The 26,285-nt window shown below is 35.3% G+C and overlaps 1 protein-coding gene across 3 annotated transcripts in view; it reads right to left on the reverse strand.

Moving 5' to 3' along the window:
* Positions 1 to 26,285, reverse strand: part of PDE11A (phosphodiesterase 11A) — a 501,616-nt gene that overhangs the window by 169,166 nt on the left and 306,165 nt on the right. For all 3 annotated transcript variants that reach the window (XM_025405422.1, XM_025405424.1, XM_025405423.1), the window contains 3 exons: positions 19,968 to 20,043; positions 16,307 to 16,374; positions 15,274 to 15,366 (listed from right to left, as the gene is read on the reverse strand). In XM_025405422.1, coding sequence (XP_025261207.1) covers positions 15,274 to 15,366; positions 16,307 to 16,374; positions 19,968 to 20,043 — 237 coding nt within the window. The remainder of the gene's footprint in view (positions 1 to 15,273; positions 15,367 to 16,306; positions 16,375 to 19,967; positions 20,044 to 26,285) is intronic.

The following is a 26,285-nucleotide window of genomic DNA, read 5'->3' on the forward strand; positions in this document are numbered from 1 at the left end:
GATCAGAAATGGACCAACACTTATTTTTTAAACAATGGTGCCAAAGTGATCCCATGGAAAGAGAAGAACTTTTTAATAAATGATAAATATTTTATTTAAAAAATGAACCTCAATGGCTATCAAGATGAATCATAGAGCACAATGTAAAAGCAAAACCCAAAAAGCTTTTAGAGGAGAAAACAGTACAATATATTCTTGATTTGTGGGTAGGCAAAGGTTTCTTAGATCACTAATAGCAATAAGTTTTAAATTAAAAAATTGATAATTAGACTTCATCAAAGCTAAAAACATCTTCTTATCAAAAGACACCATGAAAAAATGAATAAGCAAGCTGCAAATTGGGTGAAAATATTAACAATACATATATCTGACCAGGGACTAGTATCCAGGATGTATAAAGAACTCCTTCCACTCAATAATAAAAGGACAAGCAATCCTACTAAAAGTGGGCCAAAAAATTGGACAGCTCACAAAAGAAGATATCCAAATGGTAAATAAGCACACAGAAAAGAGTACAACATTTTTAGTCATAAGGGAAATGAAAATTAAAGCCACAATGGAATATTAGACACTTACCAGAATGACTAAAATTGAAATCAATGATGGCATTAAATACTGGTGAGGCTGTGGAACAACTAAAACTTTCATAGTTACTTGATAGAAATGTACAATGGTATAGCCACTTTGGAAAAATATATACCAGGAAGTTCTTATAAAACTAAACACACACTGACCTTTTGACCAAGCAATACTAGGTATTAGCCCAAGAGAAATCATAGCATATGTTCACAAAAGTACCTATACAAAAATGTTCATAGCAGCTTTATTCATATAGCCCCAAAATGGAAACAGCCAAAGTATTGATCAAGAGGAGAATGGATAAACTGTGGTATAATCATATAATAAAATGTCACACAGCAATTAAAAACATCAAAGTTATATACCCAACCTGGACAAACTTCAAATGCATTATGGTGGTTGAAAGAAGCCTTACCTAAAAGAGTACATATTGTATAATGGAATTTACATGAAATTCTAGAACAGTTAAAATTATGGTGGAAAAAATCAGAACACTGGTTGTGTTGGGTAGCAGTGATATCCTGGGGATGGAGCACAAGGGAACTTTTTGGGGTAATAATATATCAAGACATTTTTTTACTATTGAGAAATAACAAAATTGTTGTTTTAAGCTAATACATTTTGGGGCATTTTGATATGCAAGATTAGACTACCAAAACAAAAAGATTATGCCTAATGAAATGTTATGAATACAGCTGTATTCATACTGCAAAAGCACTTGTATAAATTTTAAAATTTGCTAATGAAAATGTTAACTAAAAACTACAATACATGAACAAATACTAGGAAACTACAGGGAAAGTATATACTCCAATTGTTTTTTATATAGTAAGAAATTAAAAGATACTGGTTCATTTTTGTCTTTATTAACTAGAGAAATATTGATTAAAGAATGATTTTGTAAAAAAGTGAGAATAAATAATTTTCACTACAAGTAAGGACTAAAAGAAACCAAGCAAAATATAGTCCAAATAGTAAATTTCAGAAAAAGCAAAACATAAGAAAGTAGAAGCTCAGATAGCATAAGATGAAATAATAGATACAAAGTCAAATCCCTCATTAAAAGCAGAATCTCAGATTAGATAGATAAAAAATTATATTCAGAGCAATGAGATTGTATCACTTATTAAAAAAATCTCCCAACAACAACAACACCAAAAAAAAAAAAAAAAGAGAGAGAGAGAGACCAGGAGCAGATGGATTCACAGCTGAATGCTACCAAACACATAAAGAACTAATACCAATCCTCCTGAAACTATTCCAAAAAAATCGAAGAGGGGATTCTCCCTAACACTTTCTACAAGGCCAGTATCACCCTGATATCAAAGCCAGACAAGGACACAACAAAACAAGAAAATTACAGACCAATATCCCTAATGAACACAGACACAAAAATCTTCAACAAAATACTAGCAAATCAAATCCAATAGCACATCAAAAAGATAATATACCATGATCAGGTGGGATTTATTTCAGGGATGTGAGAATAGTTCAACATATGCAAATCAGCAAGTGTGATACATCACACAAACAGAATTAAAAACAAAAACCGTAAGATCATCTCAATACATGCAGAAAAAGCATTCAACAAAATTCAGCATCCGTTCATGATAAAAATTCTCAACAAATCAGACATAGAAGGAACATACCTCAACATAACAAAAGCCATATACAACAAATTCACAGCCAACATCATACTTAATGGAGAAAAGTTGAAAACATTCCCTCTAAGAACTGGAACAAGACAAGGATAACCATATGCAGAAGAATGAAACTGGACCCATATTTCTCACCACAGATAAAAATTAACTCAAGATTGATTAAAGACCTACATATAAGACCTCAAATTCTAAAAATCTCAGACAATATCCTAGGGAATACTCTTCTGGACATTGGCCTAGGCAAAGAATTTATGACCAAACCCTCAAAAGCAAAGGCAACAAAAACAAAAATAGACAAATGGGACTAAAGCTAAAAACCTTCTGTACGGCAAAAAAAAAAAAAAAAAATCAAGAAAGTAAACAACCCACAGAATGGGCAAAAAATTTTCAAATTATGCATCTGACAAAAGGCTAACATCCAGAATCCATAAGGAACGCAAATAATTCAATAAGAAAAACAAATAACCTCATTAAAAAGTGGGAAAGGACATGTAAGTGGGCAACAAACACATGAAAAAAATGCTCAACATCACTAATCATCTGATAAATTCAAATTAAAACCACAATGAGATACCATTTTATACCAGTTAGAATAGCTATTATTAAAAACCAAAAGATACTGGCAAGGAGGCAGAGAAAAGGAAATACTTATATGCTGTTGATGGGAATTAGTAAATATTTGTGAAAAGCAGTATGGAGATTTCTGAAAGAACTGAAAACAGAACTACCATTCAATCCAGCAATCCTACTACTGGGTATATCCCCAAAGGGAAATAAATCATTATCTCATAAAGATACCTGCACCCATATATTTATCACAGCACTATTCATAATATCAAAGATACAGAATCAACATAAATGTCCATCACTATAGGACTGGGTAAAGAAAATGTTATGTATATCCACATAATGGAATACTATTCTGCCATAAAAAATAATGAAACTATGTCTTTTGCAGCAACATAGATGGAACTGGAGGCCATTGTCCTAACTGAAATAATTCAGAAACAGAAAAGGCAAATACCGTATGTTCTCACTTATAAGTTGGAGCTAAAGAACAGGTACACATGGACATACAGAGTAGATTAATAGACATGGAAGGCTACAAAAGGTAGGAGGTTGGGAGGGGGTGAGAACTGAAAAATTACCTGTTAGATACAATGTTCAGTATTAGGGTGATGGATACACTAAAATCTGACTCACCACTACATAATATATCCATGTAAGAAATATGTACTTCTACTCCCTAAACGTATTTTTAAATTAAATATATATATATATATATATATATATATATTTAGATGTATGTAGTTTACAAAAATATGCCTAAAACAAAATGACCCAGAAATAAAAAATTAAAAGATGAGTCAGAAATTATTGGTTTAAATATATATCCTTAAGAAGGGTTTACCGGAAACCCCAGTGGAGGTTGCGTTCCCTCTCAGATGCTCTTATGGCCTCCTGTATTTTCTCCTTACAAGAATTTATCACAACTGTTACTATATTCTGGTTTGCATGATTTTTTTTGTTCGCCTCCACATTCTAAGCTCTTTAAGGCAGAAACAAGTCTGCCTTTCTCACTGCCTTATTTCCAGTGCCCAGCACAATGCTGGGAAATAGGAAATAGAAATAGGAAATTTTCATTGAATGAATGCATTCCAGAAAATAAGTAAAACAAAAGAGAAAGCATAGATAACAACACTGATTTCAAACTAAGTTGATTCCAAGGTCAAATCAATCAAATAAAAGAGTAATTTTAAATCTATAAAAGAAATACCTCATGGTCTTAAACCTATTTTTGTAAATAATATGGAATAAAAATGTATAAAACAAGAAATATTAACAATTCAAGGAGAGAGATTGATGATAGACTAAAAATATGTTTAACTTCCTTCCTGACAAAATATCACGAAATTACCAAAAATGCTAATATCTGATACATTCAGATCAACAGTGGAAAATAGAAAGGATTAGCCAGTGGTTTCAACTTACGGATAGGTAAAGAAGATCTCAAAAGATTATCACTGCCTTCATAACAACAACAAAAAAGAGATAAACTAAAAATCATGCTTCATTTTAAAGCTGTTAAAGAGTGAGTGTGAGACAAAGAGAAGTCTAAACAAATAAAATTCCAGTCAAGAGAAGCCTTTTATAGACCAATAAAGAGCAGTGACTGATTCCATACCTGGGACCAATTGTTTACATAGTGGAGAGATGAGCCTGCCATCATAGAGCAACTCCTAAAAGGAGAAAAACTAGCAATTTTTCAAATGATAGTGTGGGTTGGCAAACAGACTCATATCTGGAAGAGCCACAAATGCAAAAGTAAATCTCTTGGCTTGAAAATTCTCTGCCACAGGAATTTTGCTGTGAAATTGATGATGAGTGCAGGGCCAGAAAACTGAAATCTTACATTCTTGCACATGAGTAAGGTTCAAGGCCCTGCTGGAGTTGATGCCAAAGAGAACTGAAATGAACTCTAGCTGCATTTCAAACCCAGCTCAAATCCTGATTATGACCAGTCACTCAATGCAGCCTGGGTAGTTGAGATTGGGTTGAAGGGCAAAGAGAAATCTTCATAATCTCTTTTTAAAGCAGAAATAAACTGAAACTAATATAAAGCTTCAGCCAATCCCCAGCTAAAGCATTGCAGATGGTCAAATTTTTATCATCAGCCTCTCATTCTAGCTGTCTGAGATTTTTTAAAAAATCACATATCCTCTTTATGAGAAATAGGACAAAACAAACAATTTTATTTAGTTCAAACAAAGCTAGTAAAAGTATTATCTACTTTTGTCCTTCTATACAAGATGTTTGGTATGCAATAAATACTTATGAATACATGCAAAGAAGCAGAAAAATGTGACCTGTAATCAAGAGAAGAAATAATTGATACAGGCAGACTTCCAGGTGCCCTTGATGTTAGAATTAAAGACCAGGAATCCAAAATAACAATTATAAAGAATTATATGTTAAAAATTTATATGAGAATTTTAGAATATATAGAACAATTTATAGAAATTTATAGAAGAAAAGGTGGATATAATTAATAACAGTTGGTAAGTTTCTGCAGAGAAATGAAACCTTAAAAAGGAACCAAGTCAAAATTTATAGAACTCAAGAATGTCAGAGTGTCAGAGAACTGTGGGCCAATATCATTTGATTCAACATATATGTAACTGGGTCCAGAAAGAGAGAGAATAGGAAAAAATAAGCTTTGAAAAGATATTAGCCAAGTATGTTCTGAAATCAATGAAAGTCATCAACTCTTAGATCCAAGAAACCCAGTGAACCCCAAGCATAAGAAACATAAAGTAAAATACATTTATGTACATCATAGTCAAATGACTGAAAAAGATCTAAAAGGAAAAGCAATAAGGAAAAAAACATTACATTTAAGGGAACAACAAAAATAATGGCAGATTTTTCACTAGTAACAATGGAAGCCAAAAGACAGTGGTATCTTAAAAGGGCTGAAAGAAAGAAAAAATTGTCAATCCAAATGATAAGGTAGTTAGCTTTAAGCAGTAAGTTACCACTGATTTTTATTTCTTCTAAACACTTTTTACATTTTCTATAACAATTGCATTGTTCTTATAATTTAAAAACATTTTTGTTTTTATTATTTTATTTTATTTTTCTGAGACTGGGGCCTCTGTCACCCAGGCTGGAGTACAGTGGCATGATCACAGCTCATTGCAGCCTTGACCTGCTGGGCTCAAGCAATCCTCCCACCTCAATGTCCCAAGTAGCTAGGACTACAAGCGCATGCCACCAAGCCTGGTTAATTTTGTATTTTGTATTTTATAGAGTTGGATTTTTGCCATGTTGCCCAGGCTGGTCTTGAACTCCTGGGTTCAAGTGATCCTCCTGCCTTGGCCTCCCAAAGTGCTGGGATTGTAGGCGTGAGCCACCATGCCTGGCAAAAAACATTTTTAAAAGAACAAGTAAGATAAATATTGTATATGGATTACACTTAGTATCCAAGAATCCTCAGAAAAACTATCTAATATTTATCCTCATACTAAATATCTACGTGATTACTTCTGTTTTCACTAGTCTTTGTAAAATATTTATATATGAAGAGTAACTAAAATAACAGTTTCTAATGTGTCAATAGCCCTTTTATAAAGAGATTAAAAGTAAGAAACAATCACAACTCTTGGGATAGGTGAGAAAACATTAATGAAAGAGGTGAAATTTGAGGTTTGTTAGGAAATACTTTAAGGAAATGGAGAAAAGTTTCAGAATAAAAATTTCAAGATATATTTGAAAAAGACTAATAAATCTAGGTTTTTTCATGGAGCGATGAAGTGAGATATTGATGTCAATAGTGGAGAATCTTGAAAGATCCAATTTGTAGGCAATGGAGAAAGAAATATTTACCTACTCTAACATGTTTTCAGTAAATAAGAATTGACAAATGAGAACAATTCTGTATCTACTGGCATGCTACATTTAGCTTTCTAATGGACAACTTGATATTCCTTGTACCTGTGAATTAACATGAGTAGATAGTTATCATTTAGACAATCACTAGATCATTGTCTGACAGTATTGTCTGAAAAAAATTTTTGGGAGATAAAAGGATGTTTAAGTGGAACTCTTTCTGAGTTTATAACTTAGAACAACAGGTACTATATTCTAAAGGTAGGTGCTAAGCCATTTAGGTTATCTATGCAAGGACTTGGAAAGAAAATGCCCCAAACTAGCTCTACCTCCTCCAAGCTGAGGTGCTCACTGTTCATCTCTGAATTGTGTAAGAAAAGGGTAACAGTTTATGAGAAAGCCTTATATGGAAGATTTCTTAGCTAGGGTTTCTTAAAGCTTCCTTCTACAGAACTACTTGGAGAACCTAATATGTATTTCCCTAGGATGTGACATCCTAGCAGACACTGGTAGCTGATACATACCTAAAAATTCTAAAGGTTAGTGGACAGAGGGAAGACAGTGGAGTGCTACATTGAGGGGACCTGTGTTTGTACAATTTAATGAGCAAAGACTCATTAAATTGAGTGAGTCTTCCCCTGACCCAAAAAGACCCATGAAAAATAATCAGACCATGGAAGCAATCCTAGTATCCACTAGTGTATGAATCGATAAACAAAATGTGGTATATACTTACAATGGAATATTATTCAAGCCTTAAAATTGAAGGAAATTCTTACACATGCTACATTAATGAGCCTGGAAGACATGCCAAGGGAAATAAGCTAGTCACAAAAGGACAAATATTGTATGATTCTATTTATATGAGGTAGCTAGAGTAGTCAAATTCACAGACATAAAGTAGAATGGCAGTTGCCACAGGCTGAGGAGAGGGGAGTGGAGAGTTAGTGTCTCATGGGTACAGAGTTTCAGTTTGGGAAGATGAAAAAGTTCTGGAGATGGACAGTGGTGATGATTGCACAACAATGTGAACGTACTTAATACTACCTAACTTTGCACTTAAAAACGGTTAAAATGATAAATTTCATGTGTTTATTTTACCACTCTTTTAAAACAACAACAACAACAAAAACAACAAAAAATAACCTTCACCAAGAGGACTGCCTAGAGAAGTGAGCTGGCCCCCACACAGGGAGGGTCACGATGGGCCAGTGGAAGCCAGGAATGAGAATGGATTATAAGCTGTCAGTCAGGAGAGGCAAACCCACAAGTAATTGCTAACAGGAGATTCCCAGCCAGGCAGTTCTCTGAAGAATTTATAAAAGCAGCTCATTACAAAAAGAAAATGTTGGTGTCTCTCACAGATGGCCCTGAAATCAGGTTAGGAAATCATAAGACTTTGCCCTTTCATCCTACCTCCCTCTTGAACCCTGTACCTGAATTGGGAGATGAGGCGAAGTGAGGAAGAGTAAAGAAGCTATGACTGTGTCTCTCTCCCGACTACAGGCTTCTAAATGAGGGGAAGGGAAGAAGCTCAGAGACAATTTAACATCTGTGTGTGCCAAAAAAGTGGTGGAATGGTGCTAGAGAGTTTATACAGGAATGGGGATGATTGATTTACCAGAGTAAGTTTAAAGGAAGAGGAGTGAGAAAGAAAGAAGTGGCATTCTACTTCTAGCCTCTGAGTCTAGCCCTTTCACCTAGTGAGAGAAAATCTTTCCTCGGAGCTTAGAAGATTCCTGATGAAATCTTCCTGATTCCTGATGAAGTTTCCACTTCTCTCCTTCTCCCTTACCTTCAGGAAGTCGGTTTGGCTTCTTCATCCTCATCTAAGGATATATCCCATGGAAGGTGGTATCTAGGAAGAGGTCTACCATTCTCCCCAAATAAAAGCAACTCTGTATTTGTACCCATGGCTTATGAAGGAGGAAGGGAATACAGAGGTGATGTTATGCCAGTCTGTGGTCAGCAAGACTGCCACTAAGAGTGACTGTCAATTCTCCCAACATAGCCCAAGCTTTTCCATTCCAGAATGTTGCTGTGGCAGACAAAATGATTATTTGTGGTGGGATGCATTCATTTATTCAATATGCTTTTACTGAGTACCAATTATATATAGAATATTAAAAGGAATAAAAGCAGATAAGACATGATCACACACTTCAAGGCACATATGTTTTAGCAGAGGTAAACATACAGACTAATAATTAATGACAATATAGGGCAAACAGAGGAACAAAAAAACTTAAGGATTAGGAGTTTTATAGAGGAGATGACATTTACATTGTGCTTTGAATGATGGGAAAATTTTGAGTGGATATGGCATAATTGGAACAGAGAATGACAAAAGAGGGGAGGTTAGAGTGGAGATCAGATGGCAGTGAAACAGGTAGAATCATCAGATTATGACGTCATTGGGTTTGTAGGTAGCATACAATACTCTTAAGAAGAGAAATGAGAGCCAGGGGTAGGAAAATGGCTTGGTATGAGATTTCTGAGGGCCTCAAAGTCATTTGTACTTTAATAGGTAATGGGGAAGTAATTTAAGGTCTATGAGTAGGTGAGCGATGAAATCTAAAATATGTTTTAGGAAGAACAAGTAGAAGGTTATTGCAATTGTCCAGCACAGAGATAATGGAGTCCTTAAGTAGGATGGTTGCTGTCGCAATTGGAAAGGCAGAAATAGATGAGAGAGGCTTTGGGGAGGTAGAATAAATGGGGCTTGGATCCTGATTGCATATGCCTTTTTCTTACTCTCTGTCTGACCCTCATTTCTTCCCTCTTCTGATCCTAAAGCTGTATGCAGTGTCCCTTAGCACACAGACTTATATTTTCTGGCAAATTTCTCTTCAGTATTAGGTAAGGCTTCATTTGCAATAACTGTGAAAGACACCCCAAAGAAGAATTCCTGATGTTCAAAATGAGGAAGTTATATTCTACATCTACATTTGTATTTTAGGTAGGATTGTGGCTTTTAGAAAAAGGTTCCCCCTTTTACCTACGAATTTCTACTCTCAGAAAATGTGAACATACATTAGCATAGCTCTTCTGAAGCTCTTGGTCATGCAGAATGGAAATCAGGATCATAAAATTAAAGTTATTAAAAATGATAGCAAATCCCCCTCTTTGTTCCATTATTCAGCTTTAAGAGCATTTCTGCTCTCTAAGAGCCTTAGACTATTAATTTTATGTATTTAGGACAAAGGATTTGAACAATAGAATTGTATAATTAAATTACAAGAAATTAAGAAAATCAGTCATCAGAATAATTGAGTTGATAATTCAATTGTTAAACAAAATCTGGATAATGTATTAGTCACTCCAGTTTTTAAAGGCCAGAACAGTAGAAAATGTTTTATATGCTTACATTTCTATTTCTCACCATGTGTGGTTTGTGGATGAAATGAGCTGAAGTTGCCAATACGTGACAACAGGGAAAGGACTGCCTTGCATGGCAAGTCTTTTGGGGAAGCTTTGTCCTTGGAGCTGTCTAGCTTTTAAAGACCTGTTCTGTTTCTGACATGGTAAATTTTGTATTTCTATGGCCTAGACTTTTCTGCAGATACATATATAGTAACAATCTCCAGACAAGGGGCCTGCATTGAGCCAACACTAGTGCCCTGGAGCAGTTGCACTTGCAATGCTTCTGGGATGTTCAGTGGTGTGACTAAACAGCATGTATCAAAGACCTAGGAAAGAGGCAATCTGTTTTTAGCTCTGACTTTAAGCAGGAAGTGATTTTCCTGATAAAACAGGTGAAAAAACTATAGCTCCCCAGTCAGCATACTCTTACAAGAAATCTTGGGCTAAGTAGACAAAACTCAGTGAGGATTAAGGACTCCAAATGCACTGGGTGGTAAGAACAACTAACTTTTATTAAGTGCTAATTATAACTAAATACTCTTTCTAAACACTTTCCCTGTATTTTTTTTTGTAACTGTTAAAACAGGCTTGAATTTTTTTTTAATTTTTAATTTTTGTAGGTATATAGTAGATGTATATATTTATGGGGAAAACAGACTTCTTATACCCATTTAACATGTGAATAAAACAAGATTGAGAGGTTAAGTCGCTTGCCCAAGGTCAATAGCTACTGAGCCAGAATTCAAATCTAACTAACTAATCAGGCTAATACTAAAATCAACACTTTAAATCTTCTCCCTACACTGCCTTTTGCATGGATAAAGTCAGCAACCTCCTTCTGCAGGGGATACCGACACAAAGCAAGATCTGCATTAAAGTGTACTTAAAGCAATGAAGTTCTGGTTTAGAAATAGGTAGATCAATGGGACAAAATAACATGTAAATAAATATACTTGAAAAAAATATATATATGAATTTATATAATTTAATGTGGTATTTCAACTTGTTTGAGCAGGCGGATAAGCTAGATACGAGAAGGAGGGGGAGTGCCCTGAGAAAAGGGAGGTTTGGAAAAATCTCATAACCCAGAGACCACCCAAAACATGCATCCTAACTATAAGCAGGGAGGAAGGGAAATACCTATGCAGAAAGAGATGCCCCTTAAGACTCCCAGTAATCACTCTCTGCAATTAACCTGTCAGAATGTAGCTAGCTACATGCTGTTAAGGAGGGAAATAGGGAAAAAGGAGAAATTCCTAAGAGATACACAGGTGGAATAAGTACAGATTTAACCACTTTCCAACCTTCCTCAGGTGGTGATAATGAGTAATGCAGGCATTATATAGAATTCGTATCCAACACTGGCTTGCACATACATGTGAACTAACAGTAAGGGGGAATCCCACAAATCTGGAGTGGAAACTAGGTGGGGGAAAAAGTGGGAACGTAAGGCAGAAGTGGGAACTAGACAAAGACAAAGGTGGAGACTTGAGGCAGAAGCAGAAGCTTGAAGAAACAGTCTGCCATAATAACCACAATGCAGAACTCTTGGGGCTGCTGCTGGCTCATTCCCCTTTAAATAGCCTGCTCTGCCTCATCTTTCAGCATGCACTGTCTCTGCTACTACCTAACCCTTGCTGCTGCTACTCCTGTTTCTCCAGCTGGACCAGCCTGCTCCTCTCTTGGAGTGTCCTTCCCTCAATAAACTCTATACTCTTTATTTTCTTTCAATAGATCTTTTGCTTACAGTACTAATTTGTCTCTTGGCTGAATTCTTTCTCCCAAGTAAGACATGAACTGAGGATTCCTGTACTTCCCGGTAACAAAATCATTAGGAAAAGGAGCCAGTATTAAATAAATATATAGAAATCAGTGACTGTTTGGGAGAAAAAAAATAAAGGTAAAGCCCTATCTTTTTTTTTAAGTGTACTTCCAGTGAGCTCTGAGTGTTTTAGAGACTCTGCCCCATTTGTGGGGATTATTAGTCTTTCAGGGAATTTATCTGGAGAATATTTACTTTCAGAGGATGTACCACGGATGGAAGTATTTTTATGAAAAAATGCTTTGGGGATAGGATTTTTAAAAGACAGAAGAGAACAGTGTGGTGCTGTTTCTTGAGTCTCATGAACAACACAGCAAGACGTGTATTCCCATTAACTCTCTAGGCCATGAACTACTTGTGCTCCCTTTTTAAGGAAGGAAAAGATTCTAGGGTGGTTTTGTCACTGAGTGCTGTGGAATGGATTATTTCCCTCCACTCTTGTTGCTAACTAAAAAAAAAAAAAAAAAAGACACTGCAATAAGGTTATGGGACTGAAAGAGCTACATTTAGACACAGCTGTTTTGGGGTCAAGGTCAAGGAGGACAATAATGGAAGAGAATAAGCAAAAATGAAACCACACAAGGAGAAGAGGAACCTGGGCACACCTGAGTGGGGAATCTTTCCTTAGCCACAATGGAAAAGGGCAAAGGGCTAGCCCAGGATCTCAGAAAGAAGGGATAGAAATGATAGAAGGATAACATGGCATTTGGTTCTGTTTCTCCTGGCTTTCTCTCTTTCTCAGTTCTGTTATTATTATTTTATTTTTTTAAAAATTTGTTGGATCATTTATATTCTCATAAAGTAGCTCAAATCTTTTATGGGACTAAGCAAGTTATAAATACATACTTTTAACAGAAATATTTAGAAAAATATTACACTTACACATATTCATATATAATATGTATAAATACATACATTTAAAAATATATATTTATTCAGAAGTTGATGTATATTATATGTATATCTCATTCCTGAGTTTGGGTTTAGTGGCTCTCAAAAAATCACTTTTTGTCTTTATAAAGTCCTCAGGGTAAGAAATCCTTCCAGATACTCTTGTATATGGATTCCCAGGCCAGGGAGTGGGGTGGATGCCACCTGATCACTAGTGTCAAGAATTTCATACTCGGTGGGGTGGAAGTTGGCTGAGAGTGGAAGCGGTGAGAGCGAGATGGCAATGCCATAATTCTGACTGGGAATGCCACTTTCGACACTGGCACAAAATAAAGCATGTGGAACATACAAGTCAACACCTGTAAGTCAACTTCTTGAAAGTTTAAGATTGTAGCAAGGTTAAGAGTTGGGCTGAGATTTGTCAGAGTTGGTAATAATTTTTGTGTCTAAGGATGGAGGGATCTGAGTTATATAAACAAGAGGTGTTCACTATGAACTGAAATAAGCAATTCATGGGTAAGGAGACTGTGGCCAGAAATTCTAGGGTACATGAGTGTTTTCTAGGTAATGGTAACTGTGGTTCATTGGGGTAGGGGTAGTGCCAGTAAGAGTGGTATCTTTTACTGAATCTTCCCATCTGGGGGTAAATGGCTATTCATGCTGGAACCCAGTTATTCTAGCTCCTTCTCAAGAGGATGATGATGTGCCAGAGGTAGGTGAGCAGTGAGAATATGGGCATATGTAGGATGTTTTCTCTTTGTGTGTTAATTATACTGTGACATAATGAAGCAGGATTTAGATGGGACTAGTGTATGGTGTGTCCTTCTTTTTATAGCTGCAGGTACTGAAAAACAATGGGTGAAACAACACTGTGGAGATGAGAATTTGATGATGGTGAAGGAGGTATAACTCAACATTTGCTGTTCTAAATTCCTGTCCTTTGCTATTTCCCCCCAGTCCATAGTGATTTCTCAGTAATAAATATATTACTGCAAATAATAATAGTATTATTGCTATGATTTTGTTGAATGCTTATTAACATCTTCACATGCTTCATCTCATTTAATTCTCACAATTGAGGTGAGTGACAGATCCAGGATTTGAAAATAGTTCTGCACACAACCCTTAATGCTCTACTAATGATTCTCATTGGTTGGTTGCATATTTACAGTTCACTCATTTATTGATTCATCCTATACTGTTTTTAGTCCTTACTATAAAAAGATATTACATATTAAACAAAGCAGGGCTGTCTCAGAAGAACAAAAAGCATCCCTTACCAAGGTAAGGGATTCTTTCCTTCCTCCTTCTTTCCCTCCCACCCTCCATTAAAAAATTATTCAATAAATCCCACCTTTGTGCTAAGCACCCTGCTAGGCATTGCAAATAAAAATCCCCGTGCTTCTAGAATTCATGATTTAGCCATAAAATTAAAAGCATATAGAGAGTAACTATAATTTTACATCTTTTACATCTCAAATCAGAGCAGTGCAGGTAACATCAGTTTGCCTACTTCTTATATCAGGCTTGACAAAGAATACTTTGAAGATTTCATGTGTATTATATCATACTCTTCTATATACTTTCATCTTGGCACTGACATTTTATCTTGCCTACTTAGTAAGTATTTCATAGACGTAAAGAAAATATTTGGCAAAATCTACAGAGCAGGCCAGGTGTGGTGGCTCATGCCTGTAATCCCAGCACTTTGGGTGGTCAAGGCGGGCAGATCACCTGAGGTCAGGAGGTCGAGACCAGCCTGGACAACATAGTAAAACCCCATCTCTGCTAAAAATACAAAAATCAGGTGGGCATGGTGGTGCATGCCTGTAATCCCAGCTACTCGGGAGGCTGAGGCAGGAGAATTGCTTGAACCCAGGATATGGAGGTTACAGTGAGCCGAGATGGCACCACCATACTCCAGCCTGGGCAACAGAGTGAGACTCAAAAAAAAAAAAAAAAGTCTATAGAGCAGAAGCTAGATTAAAAATAAGTCTTAAGTCAAAACAAGCATCTGAGATTCAGGGGGAGATTACAACTGCTCTTTTGGAAGTTAGTGTCTGAGAGGACATGTGTGCAGACAAGGGAACAGGTCGAGGTTCTTGATGGGACATGTGTTGGGGGAGGGAGGAAGAAAGGGAATCAGATAATGACAGGAGTATTCCCCATCTAGGTCATATATCCTCATAGTGAAGTTTTCTCCTATGATAAGAAAAGTTGTGACTTTATAGATTATCTATATATATTCAAATCTAAGTTTAAAATAAATTTGAAATCCTGCCAAATTATCTTTGGATTGTCACTATTTAATAAATGTAATTTTAAAAATCTACATGTAAACATAGTACTTATATGAATGAGCTTCAGGGCATCTGTGAACCCCTGAAATTATACGCAACATTGTGTTTCTCCGGACTTCTTGAGATTTAAACCCACAACCTAAAATGATTAAGGCCCAATGAATAGATAATTAAAATTTGAGAGATTAAACCCCATAACCAGGGAAATTTTTTCTCTCATAAAATTAGAGCTGACAGCATACAAACCTGACATAAATACTGTACTTACATCAAGAGCCACAGACTGCTTGGCCCAGGACTTCTTCACTTGATCATACATAATTGTGTTGTTGATGCCAAGACCACAAAAGATGACAAAAGCCTAGGAAAGAGCGAACCTGCTAATTAAACATTGCAGCAACTCATTGGCAAAATCTCATATGAAAGCAGGCAGTCACCAGGGATGGGTCTGAAAATACAATCTTACTGTACACAGAGGTAGGCCTTGGGAAAATAGGCACATTAAAATTCTTAATTACTATTGTTATATGACAACTTTATAGCTCACACCGCACATGAGGAAAAATTATGAATTTAATGTTATTGTAGAGAAACTACTTCATATGTTTAAAAACATACAGTCTGTTTAAATGGGTTCTTAATTTATTTAGGTTGTGGACTGATTTTAGTTAATCTATTCTGTTTAACCAAAGCAACCTCTTTTAGTCGCTAGGCTATAAAATACTTTGGTAAAGAAACCAAGTTAATGTAACCATAAGGTAAGTGTTAAGGGGAAGGAGGATTGAGTTAGAACCATTAATAAAGAAGCTATGAGGTATTCTTGACTAAAGAAAGATAATCATGGGTCTTCATGTTGGCTACTGGTACAGTCTATGAGGAAGCCCATTCAAGGCTAACTTCTCCAGCTAGAGCACCTGGAGTGAATTAATGGAAGCACGTAAACAAGAGAAATGTGAGGACAGTACACCTGGCAGAGCTGGCTCAGGGTTTCATGACTCTGAATACACACAAGCAAGACAAAAATAAGAAAATAACACTTTGGGGGAAAGAGAGGGTAATTCTGTAACAAAATTAGGATAAAAATAATGGATGGTTACAAAATAATCCAGTTCGTAAAATATAGGATCAAATCTCACTTAAGCATTTACATATTCCTTAAATCTTCCTGTAAATTTTGCCCTCCATTTAAGTATAATAATAATTGATTAATAATTGTTTGTCATTTCGAATTTGGGCAGGCTGCAACCAGGGGACTACTGATGACTCCATATAAACCTTGGTTTATTAACTTATTTTCTTACCTCAAAAAGTCGTTGATCCGCATCATCAAAAGGTTTCCCATCAAGTCTATTTAACACTTGAGCCACTCCTGTGGGGAAAGAGTGGATTATGTGGTCATTTTTAGTACTGGACATTGCGTTTCTCTAATAGAGTAGCCACAGCTAACTCTATGCCTTCTTTAGAGAACTGCACTCACTTTAAACTCTGGTCTCTCAAGTGCCTACCGATTTCATGAGAATAAATCTGAGATGTAGGACGATGCAGTCTCTCTTTAAGGCCGATTTATTTAGATTAGATCTCAGTAAAGTTTGGAGTTCTACCAAGGCTTTAATCTGATTTTAGATGACTAGTTACAGTAACTCTAATATATCCCCCATATATTATATGTATGTGTGTGTGTGTATATATACACATATATATACAACTGAGTATATATGTAGCTGAATATGTGTGTGTATTCAGTTATATATATATATATTTCAACTGAATATATATATAATTATCTGAAGCACAATACTTATATATATATAAAATATATATATATATAAAAAATTATCTGAAGCACAATACTTGAAAGAGGCAGTATTACATTGTGATTAAGAGCATAAGATTTGGACTTAGACGGTCTGAGTTCAAATTTCAACTCCACCATCAGGTGTGTGACCTTGGGCACATAACCTAAATTTTTTAGCAGTCAATTTCCTCATCTGTAAAATGGGGATTAAAATGTTAACTAAGAGGGTTATGAAGATTAAATGAGATGTTAGAATGTTCATTTAGCGCATTGCTTCACTCAGAATAAACATTCAAGAAATGTTAGGAATTACTACAAGCAATAAAAGTTGATATAATACAGTTGACCTTCAAAGCAAAGTCAGTTCTGTTTCCTGCTACCAGGGGGTACATATAGTTCTAAAAAACTTAATTTATGAGTGATTACTTTTTCCAAAGTTCACTTCTAGTATTATACCAGATGTTTCAGGGCATGACTTTCAAAATACACAAGTTTAACAAGAAAAATCAACTATCTTGAAAACCATTAGCCTGTGTCCCCATTTAGTACACACACAAAAAAAACTAGCTGTAATTCTCAAGTATGCTTGTATTTTTAAAAATACCCAACTTCCCACCAGGGAGGTAAGTCATCCTATGCAAGAAGATATATATATAAATAATGAAACACAAAACTATTAGCATGTAACCAGGCAAACTACGGTCCTAATTTTGAAGTAATAATGGATGTTTACTTTTAGGATTGAAATGTAGACTATGAGATTACAGGTAACACATGGTGTTTCCTATGGACTTTCCCTTTAAACATAAATTTATTTAAAACTTGGTGCATGATGTAGTTTAAGTCTTTGTACTAGAGGCTTAGATCCCAAGTCTTAGAATATTCCTTATATTCAGTAACATACCAATATTCTTATGCAGATTAAGCTAATGAAAAAAAAATTATCTCAGAATTCAGATCTTAAAAACACTCACAGAATACTAAATCCTTTAATAAGCAGCAGTGTCTTAGACTTTAACAGGCAATTTTAGGGGGAAGCAGAGAGAGGCAAATAGATGCATCAGTTACCAAATGAATTAGTGTTCTTACGTCTCTTAGGGAAAAAAGTCACATTTTTATTGTGTTTCAGTAATTTCAACTAATTCCTCCATCCTTCATGACTTCTCTATTTCAACCATGAATTCTCCTTGCCTGGGCTTCTTTCTTGAATTTGATGCTTTCCTAATTGAGTTTTTTGAGGAGAAGGAAAGGGGAATGGAGGAAGAGAAAAATTGGAAGCTGTTTTTGCCCATGATTCCCTTATTGTGAGGAAAATGTGGCCTATTTCAGAACTGCCCAGGCAGAAAATGCATGCTCAGTATTATGTCCAATAGAGAATGTTCTTTCTTCCTTTTCCTTTACACCATGTATAAAAGCACAGATGTAAACACATTGACTTAGTAAGAAAGTCTGTACTAGGAGTTAGGAAACCTGAGTTTTATTCCTGACCTTGCTACTAACTTTGTGGCTTTCTTGAAGTCATTTGTCTCTCTCTCACTCTCTGGCTTTTTTTCCCTCTCTCTCTGCCTCTATTTCCACAGGGTGAGATAAAAGAGTTCTATTGGTTGATAACTCAGATTCTCTCCAACTTTAAAATTTATTGGTTCTTTCAACTTAATAAATATTTGTTCAAGTTGTGGAGAGTGTTGATTCATTAGCAGTCTGCGCTTATGAAATTATACAAGAGTGTGAGACATGGTTTGATGAGTCCTGGCCATAAAAGAGGGAACACATAAAAAGGATATGGGAGTATTTTATTTTTATTTTTTATTTTTTAATTTTCCTGTAATTAATCTACATTGTTTGTATAGCAAAAATTTACGCTCATTTTTACTACTGTGTTGGTATTCTATTGAATGACTATATGCCTCAATCTATCCATTCTACTATTATGGACATATGGGTCGTTTGCAGTTTTTTGTTATTACAAACAAAAGTACTGATGGGAACTTTCATTAGACTTTGTATTAGTTTGGTGCAAAAGTAATTGCAGTTTTTGCCATTACTTTTTTTTTTTTTTTGCTCTAGGTGGTCTTTATTTTTTTGTTTTTTATTTTTATTATTATACTTAAGTTCTAGGGTACATGTGCACAACGTGCAGGTTTGTTACATATGCATACATGTGCCATGTTGGTGTGCTGCACCCATTAACTCGTAATTTACATTAGGTATATCTCCTAACGCTATCCCGCCCCCTCCTCCGTCCCCACAATAGGCCCTGGTGTGTGATGTTCCCCTTCTTGTGTCCATGTGATCTCATTGCTCAGTTCCCACTTATGAGTGAGAACATGTGGTGTTTGGTTTTCTGTTCTTGTGATAGTTTGCTGAGAATGATGGTTTCCAGCTGCATCCATGTCCCTACAAAGGACAGAACTCATCCTTTTCTAAGGCTGCATAGTATTCCATGGTGTATATGTGCCACATTTTCTTAATCCAGTCTGTCACTGATGGACATTTGGGTTGATTCCAAGTCTTTGCTATTGTGAATAGTGCCACAATAAACATACGTGTGCATGTGTCTTTATAGCAGCATGATTTATAATCCTTTGGGTATATCCCCAGTAATGGGATGGCTGGGTCATATGGTACTTCTAGTTCTAGATCCTTGAGGAATTGCCACACTGTCTTCCACAATGGTTGAACTAGTTTACAGTCCCACCAACAGTGTAAAAGTGTTCCTATTTCTCCACATCCTCTCCAGCATCTGTTGTTTCCTAATTTTTTAATGATTGTCATTCTAACTGGTGTGAGATGGTATCTCATTATGGTTTTGATTTGCATTTCTCTGATGGCGAGTGATGATGAGCATTTTTTCATGTGTCTGTTGGCTGTATGAATGTCTGCTTTTGAGAAGCGTCTGTTCATATTTTTGTCCACTTTTTGATGGGGTTGTTTGTTTTTTTCTTGTAAATTTGTTTGAGTTCTTTGTAGGTTCTGGATATTAGCCCTTTGTCAGATGAGTAGATTGCAAAAATTTTCTCCCATTCTGTAGGTTGCCTGTTCACTCTGATGGTAGTTTCTTTTGCTGTGCAGAAGCTCTTTAGTTTAATTAGATCGATGTGGGAGTATTTTAAAGCAAATTTCTGTTTCTTTATTCAAGCAGTTTAACTATTTAGGTCATCTCTTACCAATTATTTGGTGGTTGCTATTCCAAATAGGGACACAGAGAACAGATCTTATGTGAAAACCAGATATCTGATCTGCCTAGGAAACAAGAAAGAAGTTAATTAAAATTGAATATTAACTATTCATTTTTGATGTACATTTTTTTCCATTCTTCATAACAGATATTCAAAAATAACTTTTTAAAAGTTATTTTATACACTGTAACCTAATTTTGTAATGCATAAACTCACTCACCTGCCTCCTTAATCACAATGAACATCCTAAAGAAATCAAACCCAAGCCACATATGAATCAACCAAAAACATCCCAAACCAACATGACCTCCTCCAATCCCTGCAGCCATAGAAAGCTGGACATAAAACTATCTTGATCATGACCACACCACCAGACAAGAATTCCAGCAACTGTTTCTCCTCTGGGTATTCAAAGCATTTCAATTAAACCAGTGATCAATTTTTATCTTTGACTGGGTACACTTGTTAGTAAAAAATATTTGTGCCTATAATGCTGTCATATTTACATTTACTTTTAATACTGTATATTTTTACTATTACTAAATAATTATGTATGTTGTCAAATCTATATACAAAAAGGTAAGATAGATGTAGAGGTTTGAAGATTTTCCTTCTGTACCCCAAAAGATGTCAGGAGGTGACATTTAAAACACAGAGGTACAATTATCAACATCAAACATTGAGTAACAAACTCCATTTAATATTAAAAACAGTGGTCCATATTTGAATGGCTAGAGTGAAAGCACTAAGAGTGAAAGGGTCTTAGTGAATTAACATGATCGTGATTTTCAGTGAGGAAGGTCAATCTAGTGTTCTGAGACAATAGGAGAAAACAATAAGATATGAAGGTTTTGGATCATGGATATTGAGATAAAAATATATTTTAAAATATTCTTTGTTGAAGGCAAGAGCCACATATTTTAAACACTTGAAACTAAAAGTTAATTTACACAGCTAAATTTTATATTTGGATTTTTTTCTTTTTGACATTTCTCTTTGAGAAGTTAATTTTCCAGATATCTTCTATTCGTTGTACCAATATGTTAGTTTCTCTTTTTCAATGTCTTTTGAAGATTAACATGCATGTAGAAAGGCCCCAAAATTGTAAGTATGCAGCTTAATGGATTTTTACAAAATGAACAGATCTATGCAATTACCACCAAGATCAACACATAGAATATTATCACCACCCCAGAAGCCACCTCCATGCCCCTAAATTCTTGTACATACTTTGTGCACATATGCATTTCTGATAGGCATATACTTACAATAAAATTGCTGAGTTATTCACAAGTTCAGCTTCAAAATATATACTTTTAAAGTTTTGCAAAGTACTTGTACCAATTTACTTTCTAACCAGAAGTGTATGAGAGTTCCAGCTGATTTACATCATCACCAACATTTGATGTTGTCAGGCTTTAAAAAAAAGTTTTGACAATTCTGATAGATATGTGGTTGTATCTCCTTGTGAAAGTAATTTGATTATCTCTGATGACTAGGGTGACCATAAATCCCAGTTTAAGTCTGTTTTCCTGACATAATTATTTAATAATATGCCTTTCATTCTCAAAAGTGTCCAAATTTGGGCAATAAATTTATAATTTTCCTACTTATGATTAATGAAGTTGAGCAACTTTTCATATACTTATCATCTATTTCTACTCTCTTCCATGAAGCGCCTGTTCAGAACTTTGGACTTTTTCTTGTTGGGTTGTCTGATTTTTAAAAATTGGCTTGTAAAAGTTTCTTCTATATTCTGGATAAGAGCCCTCTGCAAGATATATGTATTACAAATATTTTTCTTATTCTATGGCTTGTTTTTCCACTCTTTTAATGGTGTCTTTTTATTCAGAGGTCCCTAATACGATATAGTCAAATATTTCAATTGTTAAATTTATGGTTAGTACTTTTTTGGTTTTATTCAAGAAATCTTTCCGTACTCCAACCTCATGAAGATATTCTTCTATGCTTTTCCTAGAATCTTTATTGTTTTAACTTTCATATTTAAATTTATAATCCAACTGAAAATGATTTTCATGTATAATATGAGCTAGGAGTCAAAATTTCTTTTTTTTTTTTTGAAATGGATATTCAATTGCTCCAGCACTGTTTTGAGGGAAAAAGCAATACCTCTTCCCAGCACTCTACTGTGCCATCGCTTTCATTAATCAACTGTCCATATATATTTGGATCTGTTTCTGAACTCTCTGTTCTATTCCATTGATCTAGGTATCTGCCCTTATGCCAGTACCATACTGTCTTAAATAACACGGTTGTGTAATAAGGCTCAGTATCTGGTAGTGCAAATCCTCCAACTTTGTACTTCTTCAAGATTGTCTTGACTATTTTTGACCTCTGGCATTTACATGAAAATTTTAGAATCAATTTGCAGTTTATACACATACGTATACATTCCTGGGATTTTTATTGGTATTTTTTGAATCTAACAATTTGGGGGAGAATTGACACATATACAAAACTGAGTCTTTCAATCCATAAATATCTCTTAATTTTTTTAAGGCTCTTAAAATTTCTCTTAGCAAAGTTTGGTATTTTCCCATGTAGTGTTCTTACACATAATTTGTTATATTTGTATCTTGACGTTTAAAAACTTCATGTTATTGTAAATGACATCAGTATTTTATTTTCTAATGCTTGTAATTGGTACATAAAAATATATTGACTTTTTAATATTAAATTTGTTTCCATCAATCTTGCTACATTCAATTATTAACTTTAATATCTTACCTGTAAAGTGTTTTGGGTTTTCTTGCCACATGATCACGTCATCTTATCCCTTAATTCTTATACCTTTTAGTCATGTAATTTTAGATGATGTGATTTTTCCTTTTTTAGTTTGTTAACAGAGTGAATTACATCGATTGATATTTGAGAATTCCAGATGCAGAAACAAAAACATAAGCATAAATCATTCATCCAGTGTACTCTTCCAAAAAATATTTATCTACCACCTCCTATGCACCAGACACATTGCTTAGTGTTGAGGATAGAAAAATGAATTCAAATAGTCATTACCCTTGAGCTACTCACAGTCTAGGAAAGATAGAAATATTGAGATAAAATAAGTGTCCAAGTAGAGGATGTTCAAACACTATTGGAAAGACAACGAACTCTGTTTAGAGAAATCAGGAGCAGCTTGAGATCCTTTACAGTGAGTCTTCAAAGACAACAATGATGATGATAAGCTCACATTTGTTGGATGCTCACTCTGTGTCTGGCACTCCGCTCAGCACTTTCTTATGCATTATTTTATACTTTTTACAACCACCCCATGAAGTAGGTACTGTTATCATCCTCTCTTATCAGATGAGACTTACAGAGATTAACTGCCTTGAATGAGAGAGACTGGCTCAAAGGAGCACAGCCAAAGGCAAACACATCCATCAAAGTTATCTTCCAAAAAAACACACTGGTTTTCTTCCTCTCCCTAAGGATAAAATCTGAATTAAGGCAATACCAGTAAGCATGAAGAGAAGAAAGCCAATTTTAGAGAGGTATAATCTATAGACTCAGGCTAGCCATAGCAGCACTAGGATGGCTGGGTCTGCTTTGTTTTGCTGAGGGAGGGTCACATATTGTACGGACCACTGGGTCTCAGGCAGCACCAAGTAGTAAACACAATTGTCTCTGCCAACTCTGGGACAACAGTAGCCCCTGTCTAACCTCTCCTATGAAATCTGGGCAGCTGAGGGACAGGTCACAATGGGCAAGAAGAAAAGGAACATGCAGTAAGAAAGACAATTTAGAAGCTGGTGGTGAGAAAAACAAACCTTAGGCTGTTCGCCAGTTAAATAAAAGAGAATTTTGTTTACCCATCACTTTTAAAGCACTACAGTTCCCCCAAAGAGTTTTTCTTTATTCTGGGAAAGTGGCAGTATGCACTCTCCCATACCCATGGAGGATAGATAAGATTGAGGTTTCTGGCTTGAGTAAATGTGGAAGAGTTCCTTGAAGTGCGGAACACAGGAAATTTGAGGGAAATAATACGAACTCCAAATGGACACACGTTACAAGTGGGAGGGGCTGGAGATACTAATCTTGGAGTCATCAGTCCTCTGTGTTAATTGCATGGGTAAGATTTAAGTTAATTGCATGGTTATTGCAAGAGAGAACTTGTCCAACAAAAAGACTAAAAATTGAACATTGGGGAACACAATATTTGGTGCTAGAAGAAAAAGTTGACATCAGTGACAGGGATGGACAAGAACTCCAAAGCTCATGCTCTTAACCTGAAGGCTTTACTGCATCTATAATGTGTGAACAGATTTCTACAGCCTTTCTGGAAATAGGTTTATTGATGTGTATCTAAAGCGTAAAAAGTATAAATACCTACTCTTTGACCTGTCAATTTCATATCTAGGAATTTATCCTGTGATAATTATCAAAGCTATGCACATAGCTTTACATGTAAAAGTGTGAACCATGGCATTATTTATCTTAGTGATTTATTAGAATAACACGAATATTCAACTGGAGGGAGGTGGTTAAGTAAATAATAGTACATTCATACAACAGAATATTATGCATCTAATTAAAATCATGCTATACAAGAACAGTTACTCATATGGAAAATATTTAATACATTAAATGATAATGGTGTACATGCCTGTGGTTATACAAAAGCATATTATATACATTGAAGGATCCTGGAAAAATTATGACCATAATAGTTTCCTTTGAATTTCTTGGCTATGAGAATTTAAAAATTATTGTTCCTAGTTTGTAAATTTTAGATAATAAACACAGGTAATTTGTCCATAAGGGAAGAAGTTATTTTCTAAGTAGAACTTAGGGGAAGCAACAGTGTCCAATGCTATAGAAAAGTCTAATAAGATAAGGACTGAAAATGGCTTACTGAATTTAGTAACATAGTGGGATAATTGAAGGCAAAAATGGTCAAGGGAAGAAAGGATGTGATCAGGAATAAAATTCAAGTGGTTAGTCCTGGAAGAGAGGAAGGTCACACTGAGAAAGCAGAGCTGCATCTATTCAGAGCTTGAGTCTTGTATGGGCTGAGCACAGGAGAAGAGGTGAAGCATCAGAGAATGCAGAGGGTGTCTTTAAAGTGTTTCCATCATGGTTGAGGGGAGGAGGAGAGGCTAAGGAATGGTGATGATCAACATGCTTGATGAGGCCAATTAGGTGGGAGAGGAGAACAAGGAAGGATGGCAGAGTGTGAGGAGAGTGAATTTTTCCATTTTAAAATCATTAATGAAATTCCCTAATGAAATTCAAAAATCATTAATGAAATTTCTAATTCCCTAAAAATTGCCTAAATTACCTGTGTTTATTATCTAAATTTACAAACTAGGAACAATAATTGCCTATTTGAGGTAGCAGCTGTTGTTTCTGGAAAGCTGTGCTAATCCAGGTTAGTTCATGTAACCATATGAAAAGGCAAGGCCCAGGAGTTCATTTTATCCTTTGCAGGGGCTGGAAGAAAAGGAGAAGGGAGATGAAAGAAGCACAGGATGTCTAAATAGATTCCAAACAGGGAGAAAGAGTAATAAGCAAGTATAAAGGAAAGAATCATTCCTGTTCACCAGATAACCCCAACTCTCCATATCAAATCAGTCAATGGAGCTCAAAAATGCCCATCAGCCACACCACCGCAACGAAGTCACCCAAAGTTTCAATGCCTCAATTTTATCATTAATATTTATCTCCTGCACACCAAAATGGTAACATTGGTTATCTTCATATTTCGGCCTCACAGCTGATTCTCATCTTTGTGCTTTTTCTTGTTTTCCAAGTTGTTTTATGAAAATTTGTGTGTGAAAGGGTTTCAAAAGTTGTAAGGAGTTTTACAAATACAAATATTACTAATATTGAAAAGAACACCTGCCAAAAGATTCTGCTCTGTTGTTCCACACGGTGCCTGCTTGGTCATCCTTGGTTTAACATTCACACCATTAGAGTCTCAAAAGTTAGACTATGTGAGACAAAGCAGCCTTTCTAGAAGGCAACAGTTAAACTAAATATATTTCTGGGAGTGGTTAGTTCTTGCCAATCAAAGATATGTCTACTTAAAAATGTTACCTAGTTTCTGTCCTCATGGGGCCTTTTCAATTAATGGATCTAATTAAAGATGGTTTAGCTCTTGGAGCCATCAACATGTACTTGTTATATTTTCCAGTCTCTCAAAGGTGGTCAAAGGAAATGTTAAATAAATTGGTGATAATATAATACTATTTATTAATGTTCAGTGTATTTCCTTTCTCTAGAAAGATATGCAGAACTTTAACAATAATCTAAAGCAATACTTTCTCCCCAAAGGTAATCTAT

Source organism: Theropithecus gelada, chromosome 12, assembly GCF_003255815.1.
Source record: "Theropithecus gelada isolate Dixy chromosome 12, Tgel_1.0, whole genome shotgun sequence".
NCBI classification, from domain to species: Eukaryota; Metazoa; Chordata; class Mammalia; order Primates; family Cercopithecidae; genus Theropithecus; species Theropithecus gelada.